We start from the raw sequence: 13,394 nt of genomic DNA, 5'->3' as shown, positions 1-13,394 counted from the left end.
TACCTGGAAAAAACAAGTTTCCAAGATATTGAACATCATTAAAATGGACTGTTACCCCAGGAAGATGGAAAACAAATGAAATGAACCTTAAAATTTGTCTCTGCTTAATGCCTTGAGAGATTTTCTAGGCAATGAAGTGTGGAGGGGAAACTATGTATAACCTGGCAGCCTCCCTGAGTTATACTGATAGAGCTGGGTGTCTAAGAAGCCCAGAGGGCTAAAGGTTACAGGGTTGTGTGCTCACTCACTCAGTCATGTCTGACTTTTTGTGACCCCATGGGTTGTAATTTAGCAGGCTCCTCTGTCCATGGGATTTTCCAGGCAAGACAACCAGAGTGGGTTGTCACTCCTGGGAAGCCTCTAAGAATTTACAGGACAGAATATCCAAAAGGAAAGAGCTACATGAAGAGATGACTCCAGATGTCTGCTGTGTCCCTCACAGTATTTGGCAAAGTAATTATTGATCAGTGTATCTGTGTAAGGAAAGCATTTGAAGCTAGGACAAGAACTATCAGAAAAAATTAGAGGAAATGGTACATGATGGTTACAAAGGACAGAGAAATATTGCCTGTTCTAACTAACATGCTTAAAAAAAAAAAAAAAAACTCATACTTCGTACCTGGAGCACTCAGAAGATTTTGGAAGAAATTATGCTGGAGCTCCAATACTTTGGCCACGTGATGTGAAGTGCCAACGCATTGGAAAAGACTCTGATGCTGGGAAAGATTGAAGGCATGAGGAGAAAGGGGTGACAGAGGATGAAATGGTTGGATGGCATCATCAACTCAATGGATGTGAGTTTGCGCAAACTCCAGGAAATAGTGAAAAACAGGGTATCTTGGTGTGCTGCGGTGCTTGGGGTCACAAAGAGTTAGACACAACTTAGTAATTGAACAACAACAATGGGATTTAAGTAATTATTACAATAAAAGCTGCTCTGTCCCTCCTAAGAAATTTAAAGGATCCTCTGAAAGGGCTTCCCTGGTGGTTCAGACAGTAAAGAACTCACCTGCAATGCAGGAGACCTGGGTTCTATCCCTGGGTCAGGAAGATCCCTTGGAGAAGGGAATGGGTACCCACTCTAGTATTTTTGCTTGGAGAATTCCATGGACAGAGGAGCCTAGCAGGCTATTGTCCATGGGGTTACGAAGAGGGGGATATGACTGAGCAACTAACACATTCACTTCTGAAAGCATTAAATTCCTTCTAAGTTACTTAACCAGAACAAAACTTAAGAATTCTTATAGAATTAGAAGAATATTCAGTACCAGAAAGGTGAACATTTCAATGTCCCTAATCCAGTCAGAAACAAATCTGCATTCAAAGAAGCAGGAAAATATTATCTATAATGAGATCAGTCAATCTCTTGAAACTGACCTAGAAATAATATAGCTGAGAGAAGTAAAAGACAAGGGCATTGAAAATGTAAAAGCTCTCAAATTACATATAAAACCTAAAAATATAAAATTTATGGAAATAATCCTTTCTGATCTTGGATTAGGCAAAAACATCTTACATATAATACCAAAGCATGATTCATAAAAGTAAAAAAAATAATAATAATACAACTTAGAATTTGAACTTCATGAAGTAGTACAACCACTTTGAAAAATAGTTTGGAAATGCCTTTAAAAATTAAACATGTGTCTACTGTATGACACAGCCATTCTACTCCTAGAATTTTACCCAAGAGAAGTAAAAGTAGAACTATATACAAATACTTAAATCTAAATGTTCATAGCAGCTTTATTGCAATGGCCCCAAACTGTAAACAACCTAAATGTCTATACCAGATAAACGGATAAACAAACTGTAATACAGATGCATACAATAGAATACCTATCAGTTACACACAAAAGCTTTTTTATGTGCAATATGGATGAATCTCAGAATATTTATCCTGAGAGAAATAAATCAAAGAAGAGGGTATACTGTATGACTTGATTTATATAAAATTCTAGAGAACGTAATCTATAATCGCATAAAGTAGAAGAGTGGTTTCCTGGAAGTGAGATGAGGTGGGGGGGAATGGTGGACAAAGAAGATCAGCAGGAAGGAATTATTAATGTGTATGAACAAGCTTTTGTAGATGAGGAATGTGTTCACTATCTTGATCATGGGGAAAATATACTAAAATGTACACTTAAAATATGTGTGGATTGCTTTTTGTCAATTATGTCTCAATAGTTGCTTTTAAAAAGCAAGAAACTTTATAAAGGAAAATTTTCTCAAAGATTGTTGGTTATCATTTGCTTTCATTAGCCATTCACACTTAGATGAAACAACTGTTTTATCTCTTTCCAAAAAGATGTCTTATGTTTCTCATTGTATCTTGAGAGAATCTTGAGCTAATATATTCAACAGCATTTAGAAAACCCCAAGTTGTATGTACACAAACATGCCTCACTTACAGGTATTACAAATGCTATTTCTTTTTCTGATTTAATATGGGGTCCAGAATGACCCAGATTTAAATGGTAAGGATACTTTCAAAGTGGTAAATTTAAACAAAACAAAAAAAAAACTCAAAAATTCATTGATCTATGGAAACAGTGACAGACTTTATTTTCTTGGGCTCCAAAATCACTGCAGGTGGTGACTGCAGCCATGAAATTAAAAGATGCTTGCTCCTTGGAAGAAAAGCTGTGACCAACCTAGACAGCATATTAAAAAGCAGAGATATTACTGTGCTGACAAAGGTCCATCTAGTCAAGGCTATGGTTTTTCCAGTAGTCACATATGGATGTGAGAGTTGAACTATAAAGAAAGCTGAGAACCAAAGAATTGATGTTTTTGAATTGTGGTGTTGGAGTAGACTCTTGAGAGTCCCATGAACAGCAGGGAGATTAAGCCAATCAATCCTAAAGGAAATCAACCTTGCATATTCATTGGAAGGCCTGATGCTGAAGCTGAAGTTCCAATACTTTGGCCACCTGATGCAAAAAGCTGACTCACTGGGAAAGACCCTGATGCTGGGAAAGATTGAAGGCAGGAGGAGAAGGGGACAACAGAAGATAAGATGATTGGATGGCATCACAGACTTGATGGACATGAGTTTGAGCAAGCTCTGGGAGTTGGTGATGGACAGGGACCTCGCCTTGCATGCTGCAGTCCATGGGGTCGCAAAGAGCTGGACACAACTGAGCAACTGAAAGGAACTGAACTGAATGGTGTACACCATAAATTTAAATGACAACACTTTTAATTAATCCGTATCCGTCATGATAGAGGAGTTCTAAACTCAGGGGACACAGGTATCTCCCTTTTATTTTCTTTTGTGTTTAGCTCCAGGGAATTCACAATCTCTGTATAATATGTTAATATTTCACTCATTTAAATTAAGGTTTTGTGCAACTGACATTAAATGAAGCATTAGGCCAAAACTAGTTTTACAATACCAGACAGAGTATTTAAATTAAATATGCTAAGTCACTTCAGTCGTGTCCGACTCTGTGCGATCCCATAGACGGCAGCCCACCAGGCTTCCCCGTCCCTGGGATTCTTCAGGCAAGAACACTGGAGTGGGTTGCCATTTCCTTCTCCAATTCATGAAAGTGAAAAGTGAAAGTGAAGTCGTTCAGTCACGTCTGACTCTAGCGACCCCATGGACTGCAGCCTGCCAGGCTCCTCCATCCATGGGATTTTCCAGGCAAGAGTACTCGAATAAATTAAATATATAGCCTAGCATTTCTCAAAGTAGAGTCCACAGAGTTCAAAGCAAGAAACACAAATTTTAAAAATCATCCAGCCAAAGAATATTGCTAAGATATTGGCTAATGGAACTTTTACAGTTATTCTTGGGAATGTTGAAGCACTAAAGTAAATTTTTGATTTAGTTTTAGAGAATCTCCTTCTAAGAATAGATCCATAAAGAACACAGAATATCAAATCATTTTCTAAACTTATGGATTAGGTCTCCTCTCTTTCTTTCTTTAACTATCGATTAATGTTTGGCCAGCTGGTTTCTAATCTTATGCATTCTTAAACTATAGTGAGCCTAAGGATCAATAGAAGTGAAGTGAAGTGAAGTGAAAGTCACTCAGTCATGCCCGATTCTTTGCGACCCCATGGATAGTCCATGGAATTCCCCAGGCCAGAATACTGGAGTGGATAGCCTTTCTCTTCTCCAGGGGATCTTCCCAACTCAGGGATTGAACCCAGGTTTCCCTCATTGCAGGCGGATTCTTTACCAACTGAGCCAGAGGTACTTCATAAATATTAGCATTTCTGGGCTTGACAACAGGAATTCTGATTTTAAAGGTCTTCACTGAGACCAAGAACCTGCATTTTTCTAACTGTACCTCAGGTGATTCTAATTCTAAGTTGTTTTGAGGCTACCTTTTGAAAAACACAGCTTTCAGAAATTCACTCTCATGTTTCCAAATGCTGAAAAATTATTTACTTAGTAGTTTATAGTACAATTACACTATGTGTAGCCAAATTGAAAATGAGCTGTGACATTATTTGTGATTAACATTTAAAGTGTACATCAAAATTCCTGTTCACACAGGGAAACACAGCAGAAATCAGCTTAAACTTGGTGGTCCAACATTTGAAACAAATGTTTAATAAGTAAAATAACACTTACAGAATGCAGGCAATACTATCAGGAACTGACAAGCTTCATTGACTCCCCACAAAGTTAAACTTTGATGGATATGCAGGTTACAGCATAGCAGTATTCTCAGCGTCAGAATGACCTGAGCGGGTTTTTGTTGGGAATGTGATGCACAGGCAAAGGGTGATTATTTAAAAAGGCTAAAACTAAAAATGTCCTGTATTAGGAGATGGTCGACCTTTGTATTGTAAAAATTCCCTTCTTAATAATAAATTACCTAACTCCAAAAGCCTACTAAGCTTAAGTTTTAGATTTTATATAGTTATTTCAACCTCAAATTATAAACATATTATCATTTATTTCTGAAGTAATTTCTCCTAATGCCTTATTTCCACATGTTCACTAACAAAGTCACTCAGGCACCCAAATTTTGTTGTCTCTGATCCTTGCTTCATCTCCCAGATTCATTCACCAAGTTCACCTGAAATTTGTCTTCTCTCTTAAATCCATCCATTTAAAAAAATTCCATTTCATCCATTATTTTAGGGCCATATTAGGTCATACTTGAAATGTCCCTTAAATATTCTTCGAGCCTTCCACTTTCCTCCCAGACTCAAGTACTGGGTCTTAGAGTCAGAATACTCAAGCTCAGTCTTTGTCAAATATACGACTATGAGAAATCATTCTGCCTTTCTAGATATCAGCTTCCTGTTACTGATGCATAATAAATTATGACGAGTTTAGTGTCATAAAACGATATTATTATCTCACAATATTTATGGATGATGAGTCCAGATAGAACTTAATGTGATCCTCTTCCCAGTGTTACCAGGTTGAAATCATCGTTTTGGCTGAGGCTGTGATTCCCATCTAAGTTTCAAATCCTCTACAAACTTACTGATTGTTGGCAAATTTACTTCCTTGATGCTGTATGTCCAAGGTCTCCATTTTCTTACCATCTGTCATTCAGGAACAATTTTCAGCTCCCAGAGGTCACCCACAGTTCTTTGTCACATGGCCCCTACAGTCAGTTCACACTTAACTATTTGAGGTCTTCTAGGCTGGGAGGAGAATGTCTCATTCTTCATTCTTTTATAAAGGCCTTACCTCATTATGTTGGGCTTCCCTTGATAATCTCCCTTTGATGAACTCAAAAAGGACCCATAATTATATCTGTAAAATCCCTTTTGCCATGTAAGGTGACATGATCAAGGCAGTGATATCACATGTATTCCCAAGTTCTTTCTATACTCCAGGGGAAAAGATTATACAAAAATGTGGGTCACTGAGGGTTCTCATAGAATTCTGCCTAACACATTCATGAAAAAGCTAGTTGGCTGGAAAAGAAAATCTTAAGATTTTATGATGACAACTGCTCAAATTACAATTTACTAAACTTACACATGGAATGGAAAGTTTATGTAAATTCTCAGGATGCTGACAGATTTAGGAATGCAATACACATTTTTCCCCCTATACTAAATGGCAGATATTCAGATTTCAAAACTGCACAGAAGATTAAAAGCTACAGTGAAACTCCCTGCAGTTTTGCATACAGAGCTGCCCAGAGGCACCAAAGGATTTCTGAGTCAGACTTATGGGGAGGAAAAACAGTTAGAAGAAAATTATGCTTGTTTATTCCACTGTTCAAAGCATATGGCAGAAAATGTCTCATCACTGCCTACAGAATCAACTTCAAACTCCTTAATCTGGAATAAAATATCCATGATTTAACTGTTCCCTATCTTCCCATTTACCTCTCATGTCTGTACCACACAGAAAATTTCAGTTCCTTCAAACAATCAAATTCTTTTTACTCTCCATAAAGACACAGTTCCTTTCTTTAGAATGCTATACCACCTACTTTTACCCACAAACCGTATGGTGAATTCCATTCATCCCTTAAGATCCACTTATTTATTTAACAAACATTTACTGAGTACCAATATGCATCAATAAACACTTGTCTTTACCTCTACCACAAAGTAGGGCTTGATTCTGCTTCTTGTTTTGTATAAAAACTAGCCAGTTCATAATTTTATTACTATACTTGTTAGATTTTATGTTTACATGTCCATCCCCCCGAAATGAATACCTTAAAGGAGTAATTCTGTTTTGGTTATATTTCTAGGACTAATTCAGGGATTGTTACAGCTCATCAATCATGGTTTGCTCAGGTAGTAATAAGAATGATAGCAATAATATCTAAACTATATGCAGTGATTCCTTATACTATGAAAATACTTTATACATATCATTGTTCTTCAGTCGTTAAGTCATGTCTAACTTTCTGTGACCCCCTGGACTGCAGCATGCCAGATCTCTCTGTGCCTTCACTATCTCCCAGAGTTTTCTTAGACTCATGCCCATTGAGTTGGTGATGCCATCCAACCTTCTTATCCTCTATTTCCCCCTTGTTCTCCTGCCCTTAGTCTTTCCCAACATCAGGGTCTTTTCCAATGAGTTGGCCCTTTGCATCAGATGGCCAAAGTATTAAAGCTTCAGCTTCAACATTAGTCCTTCCAATGAATATTCAGAGTTAATTTCCTTTAGTACTGCCTGGTTTGATCTCCTTGCTGTCCTCCCTTGGAGAGGGAGCGTCCCTTCTCTCAAGAGTCTTCTCCAGCAGCATAGTTTGAAAGCATCAGTTCTTTGGCACTCAGCCTCCTTTATGGTCCAATGTGCAAATCCATACATGACTACTGGAAAAACCATAGCTTTGACTATATGGAGCTTTGTTGGCAAAGTGATGTCTCTGGTTTTTAATACAGTGTCAAGTTTTGTCATACAAGTTGGTTTGTATAGAATCCCTACAATAGCACTTTGAGGCAAGTTTTATAATCCTCATGTACTGGCTGAGAAACTAAAGTTCAAAGACAGAGGCAAGACTTCTATATGTTACTGATACTTCTCAACATTATGTTCTTTATAGCAATGTGGCCCCAAAACAGGAGCGTCATCACCACTCACAAATTCAACACATTGCTTAACATATACATTCTTAGTTTCCAACCCAGACCTACTCAGTCAGAAAAACTGGGGTCAGACCCCTGTAACCTGAGATTTAACAGGCCCTGGAGGTAATGATGGTACCTGCTAAAGTTTGAGGACCACAGCTCTATAATCTAATATGGAAATACCCTGGCCAAGAAAATGTGATCAGCTAAGAGTGTGAAACAACTTTCCTCTAGAAACTTGGTAATTGAATTCATATGATAGAGACTAATGGCAAAACAATGTATAGAAAAATGACTCCTCCTGAAATCAGAAGTCACTTTTAATGCTCACAACTCTATTAAATAGAATTTGAAATTTAACACAGTGTCAATATGTTGAACTGGTCAATGTTTAGTTAAAACATGGAAAATAATCCTTTCCCCCAACAATATAGCTACTTTGAGATTTATTGTACATGATATTACACATTCCTGTTTATAGGAAAATATTCCTCATATCTGGTTTTATCATACCAAAGGCATCTTAAACATCTCCAGGTCAAAGTTCTTGCTTTCCTTAGTTGGATATTTACTCATGTGCCATAATTCTATTTGGGAGATATTTTAACAATTTCTTATTGGATTGAATTTAGCTAGGTTTGATTCGGAGAAGGCAATGGCACCCCTCTCCAGTACTCTTGCCTGGAAAATCCCATGGACGGAGGAGCCTGGTAGGCTGCAGTCCATGGGGTCGCTAAGAGTTGGACACGACTGAGCGACTTCACTTTCACTTTTCACTTTCATGCATTGGAGAAGCAAATGGCAACCCACTCCAGTGTTCTTGCCTGGAGAATCCCAGGGACAGGGGAGGCTGGCGTGCTGCCGTCTATGGGGTCGCACAGAGTCGGACACGACTGAAGTGACTTAGCAGCAGCAGGAGCAGGTTTGATTAGCCTCTCTATTCCCATTCTTTACATTAGGGAGTATCTTTATAAAATGTCTCAAGTGATATTGTAGTAAAAATTGCTATATGGTAATAGGAAGTCAAATTCTGATTTCTGAAAAGACAAGAATGCAAGATAAGGATGGAACACTCCTTTTAGGGAGACACGTCTGCTGACGGATTTTAGAGTATATTTTCATTTCCCAGGTAGAGAGCGAGCAATAGTAATGAATGTGCATTCTGTATCAAGTACTGCATACAGCATAATTTGCATGTACTCCTATGAAAACAGCTTAGAGGACTCAGGAAGTTCACTGTATCATTGTGTAGACAAACTAAGCATGCAAAAGCAGAGTCATAAACAAATAAAAAGCTATATAAACAAATGCAAGTATAGGAACAACAAATGCTCTATTAATGGCCATGCACTGGTGAGAATGGGAAAAAGAAATCTTCAGTACTTCTGAACCAAGCTTAGAGCCATATGCTGATTCTGTTATACTGTCTTGTCTTGATTTTCACTCTAGTCTTGATTCAGATGATTTTGGACTATGGTGCTTATAAGATCAAAATTTCATGTTTTTATATATAAACAAAAGTCCTCTCTCTACTTAGTCTATGAGCAAATCCAGTATTCAGAGCAGATGCCAAATTTGTCAAAAATTAAGATATTTTATAAAAATATTTTTATGAAAATACCATGCATTTCTCATAAGGCTACAATGTTAAAAGCAATCAATCAATATTAATGATTAGTATGTTAGTCTCTGATTTCCCTGAGGATATATTTATCTAAAACACAAATAAAATGGTAAGAAATTAGGAGAAGCTGACTAATTCACTAACTAATTTAATGTCAGAATTCAGAAAAGGATGTGTGTTGGTAATAATTTAACTAAAGGAAAGTATTTAAGAAGAACATTCTAGCATAAACTGAGTCTATCACATAGAAAAATATCTGATTTGTAAGAATTCACTGCCTGGAGCTTTCTTATAGGCCAAAGCAATCGGATTTTAAACGTATCCTCCAGGTTAGGGTTTTCAGTAAGAAATGCTTATGCAGAAAAAGTGGCTGGATTACAGCCTTGTCATACTAAGATAACTCTGGAAGCAGTATAGAGGGTTCATTTAGAAAAGCTTTAATCAAGACCAGACATTTAACACACATACCTAAACAAATAAACCCTAAGGGTAGAATTAGAATGAATGGTACTGAGCCCTGGCAGACTATAAGAGCAAGTTTAATTTAGCAAAGTGATGTATCTGACTTGTGAATTGGGTGCTTGTATTTCTCTAAATTTAGTCCAATAAAATGTATTTACTAAAATTTTTAAAGCCAAGACAGTGATTATGGATAAATTAGAGATAGCTCCTTGTTTTGGGAAAATATATATACAGAGAGAAAGAGTAACTAAAATAGAAAAGAGGCAAGAATTATGGAAAAACCTGACTAAGCTTTTAGGCCAACCTAATACTATAGACAATTCTATCTGTTAGACCTCCCTGTCCAAGTAATATACATGAATTGCAAGTTAAAATAATCAGAATGGTTTGTATAAACCTATCTCCTAGAAGGAACTGTGGTGTTGGAGAAGACTTTTGAGAGTCTCTTGGACTATAAGGGGATCAAACCAATCCATCCTAAAGGAAATCAGTCCTGAATATTCATTGAAAGGACTGATGCTGAAGCTGAAGCTCCAATATTTTGGCCACCTGATACGAAGAACTGACTCACTGGAAAAGACCCTGATACTGGGAAAGATTGAAGGCAGGAGGAGAAGGGGACTACAGAGCATAAGCTGGTTAGATGACATCACTGATGCAATGGACATGAGTTTGGGAGTTGGTTGACAGGGAAGTCTGGTGTGCTACAACCCATGGAGTCACAAAGATTCCCTCACGACTGAGGCTGAACTGAACTGAGAAGGTTACCCTGATAATAATACATTTTGCTATATAAATAGGAAACATTTTCAACAAGCATAATAGATGATTTTATTACAGTGAAAGCCACTCAGTCATGTCCAACTGTTTGTGACCCCGTGGACTATACAGTTCATGGAATTCTCAAGCCAGAATACTGGAGAGGGTAGCCTTTCCCTTTCCCAGGGGATCTTCCCAACCCAGGGATCAAACCCAGGTCTCCTGCATTGGATTCTTTACCAACTGAGCTATCAGGGAAGCCCAGATGACTTTTATACTTGGATTTAAAAAGAAGCTCCATGAGTTGGTGGTGGACAGGGAAGCCTGGAGTCCATAGGGTAACAGAGTCAGAAACGACCGAGTGACTGAACTGAACTGATACTTGGGTTTTAACAGACATATGATTTCAGGTCCAAGATATCTGCATGTGGGGTAAAAAAGAAAAATTACTACTAACCTTAATAGCCATCTTCTCTATAAACTTATTCCACCTTAAAAGAGTGTGTGTATGTGTGTGCGTGTGTAATTTAAGGGTATGAAGGAGCAGAACTATGGTTAATATTTACATTTCTATGCATTTTTACTGAGACAAGTACGTTTTTTGCCCTCTGTGAGAACTACTGAAAAACAAATTTATTAATGTTTAGCTAGTTTTATCCTCAGAAATTTGTATTTTCAGAACCAACAAGTTGAAGAAATAATTCATGGAATTTCTCTGTCTATAATCTAAATACTATAGATGAGTTGTAAAATGGCCACATCCAACAAATACTTAGCCCTTACTATTGTCGAGCACAAACCTATGTGGCTTTTGTATATTAACTCATTTCTTTCTCCAACTTTCCCACTAGATATATATCATTTTAAAACTGTTTTATGCAAGAGGAAAATGGAGCACACAGAAATGGTATCCACATACCTTGTAAAATTACCCAATGTAAGGTAAATCTGGTTCAAATTACACTTAATCAGAAACTGACTACGTTTGAAAAAGGAAATGTAAAACTCTGTGGATCTAACACTTCATGCTAGTTTCAACACATTAATATGGACTAGGAGACTTTCCCCCAACCTTTACCTTTAATCTCTTTGTCGTTTTTGAACCATCTTATATCAGCTGCAGGTTTACTACCAGATGTTTTACAAGTCAGCTGCATCAAGTCTCCTTCCATAACTGGGGATGAAAATCCACTAATTTGAGGTTTCTCAGGAACACCTGAAATTTAGGCAAACGGATGAAATGAACATTAATCTCCAATGTTGATTTGTTCTCATGACTATTACTTTTGCAAACAAGGTAAACTGGGTGTTCAACAATAATTTCAGTCAAGAAAAATAAAATAAAACATAATAAAAAACTGCTATATAATAAGTTACTTAAATACACACACACACACACACACACACACACACACACACATACTGGAGAAAGAAATTTCAACCCACTCCAATACTGTTACCTGGAGAATCCCATGAAGGAGGAGCCTGTAGGCTACAGTCCATAGAAGAGTCAGACACGACTTAGTGACTCAACAACAACAAGAACATATATACATACATACATACTATGTGTGTGTCTGTATAAATATGCATATGTGTGTATATTATCCAGAAAGCATTTAAAATGCACTTAATTCCAAGTAGTTTTTTTTTAATTAAAATTTACCAGCAAAAATACTCATTGTAAATCTTAAAAACAAATATTCAATGTATCCTAAGATTTACCACTGTGTGTATTTAAGAAGGGAGATTTCTTGCATCAGGAAAAAAAAAAAAAGAAAATCTGCAAACCGTATTTCTTCATTCTTTAGGAAACTGTGATTTAACCAAAATAGCACCTTTCATTCCTGATTTCATAATTCTTAGAGCTTAAAAGATATTGTTTGCCTCTGTGTACATTTTTCTAGAAAATACATTTTGTAATAAGGGATTCATCAATAATTGCAACTACACTTATATTTCTGATTGTTCTGAGGGAAAGAATGTCTCTTGATATCATTCGTATTAGAAATACAGTTATAGTTTTGTGGAACATGATATGTATTATTTTTAATGCTAGTTAATGCTAGCCACTTATTACCTTTTCTAGTCCAAATCATCCAGTGAATAAACAGATGGCTAATATGCAGAGATAGACATGGATGACTTAAATAATAGAACATTACACATTTTGGAGACAATAATATTCTGCTGTCATGATAGAGATTTATTAAAATTTCTTCTAAAAGTGTTCAATAATAAAAGCAGGCTGAAAGCTTCTTTATTGTACTACTTAATTCAGTTTGAAAAGAATAAAATGTAGGAATGTTGGAAGTCACCATAAAAAGAAATGCAAACTAAAAGAAAAACAAGAACAATAAAGATAAATGACAAATTGACCTATTTCATTAGCTGGCTAGCTTTATTTATTTATTTATTTTTTCTGTTCACCTTCATACTGCTTTAAAAAAAATTATGTTACATCACCATTTAATAAACTGAAAGTAGGCAATTGCCTATTTCTTGGGGTCTCAAGTTGGCTCTCTACAGAACAATGCATTAACCTTAAGCATCTGCTATCCTGAAATACTCCATTTAGTGGGTATATTTTGTCCTTAGTGGCAAACTTGTGAAGATTTTTATACAGTCATCCCAGTGGTACTTGCAAAGAAGCATATTTCATATCCTATGCATAAAACAAATTCACTAGCTGGATTAACTTTCATATTCTCAACAACAACAAAAAAAACCCAGCATGCATTAGTTACTTTAAATACAGTGTTATGCCTTTATCTATCAAAAAAAGGATGGCAAGCTGAGGCAAAAAAAAAAAAAATCAATCTTTAAATTCATCTAACTTGTTCAGTACACAGGTGTGTTTCAAAGAACTGCAGCAATTTTAGCTGATTGGGCCACTGACGTCTGTGGAATCACAGAGCTCTGAGCTGTAACTTTATTTCCCCAGAAACGCTATGAATATATTGCTTTCTGATGTCACCATAACCTTTAGAAAAATGGCCCAATACTTAGAGGATAAAAACACAGAAGTTGCAAA

The 13,394-nt window shown here is 36.6% G+C and overlaps 1 protein-coding gene across 3 annotated transcripts in view; it reads right to left on the bottom strand.

Annotated features, from left to right (window-relative positions):
- Window positions 1–13,394, bottom strand: part of CADM2 (cell adhesion molecule 2) — a 1,274,389-nt gene that overhangs the window by 179,481 nt on the left and 1,081,514 nt on the right. For all 3 annotated transcript variants that reach the window (XM_070786560.1, XM_070786570.1, XM_070786566.1), the window contains one exon: window positions 11,439–11,576. In XM_070786560.1, the coding sequence (XP_070642661.1) occupies window positions 11,439–11,576 (138 nt within the window). The remainder of the gene's footprint in view (window positions 1–11,438; window positions 11,577–13,394) is intronic.

This window comes from Bos indicus, chromosome 1, assembly GCF_029378745.1.
Source record: "Bos indicus isolate NIAB-ARS_2022 breed Sahiwal x Tharparkar chromosome 1, NIAB-ARS_B.indTharparkar_mat_pri_1.0, whole genome shotgun sequence".
NCBI lineage: Eukaryota > Metazoa > Chordata > Mammalia > Artiodactyla > Bovidae > Bos > Bos indicus.
Note: the sequence above shows the minus strand (reverse complement) of the source record. Positions and strands in the feature narration are given on the sequence as shown.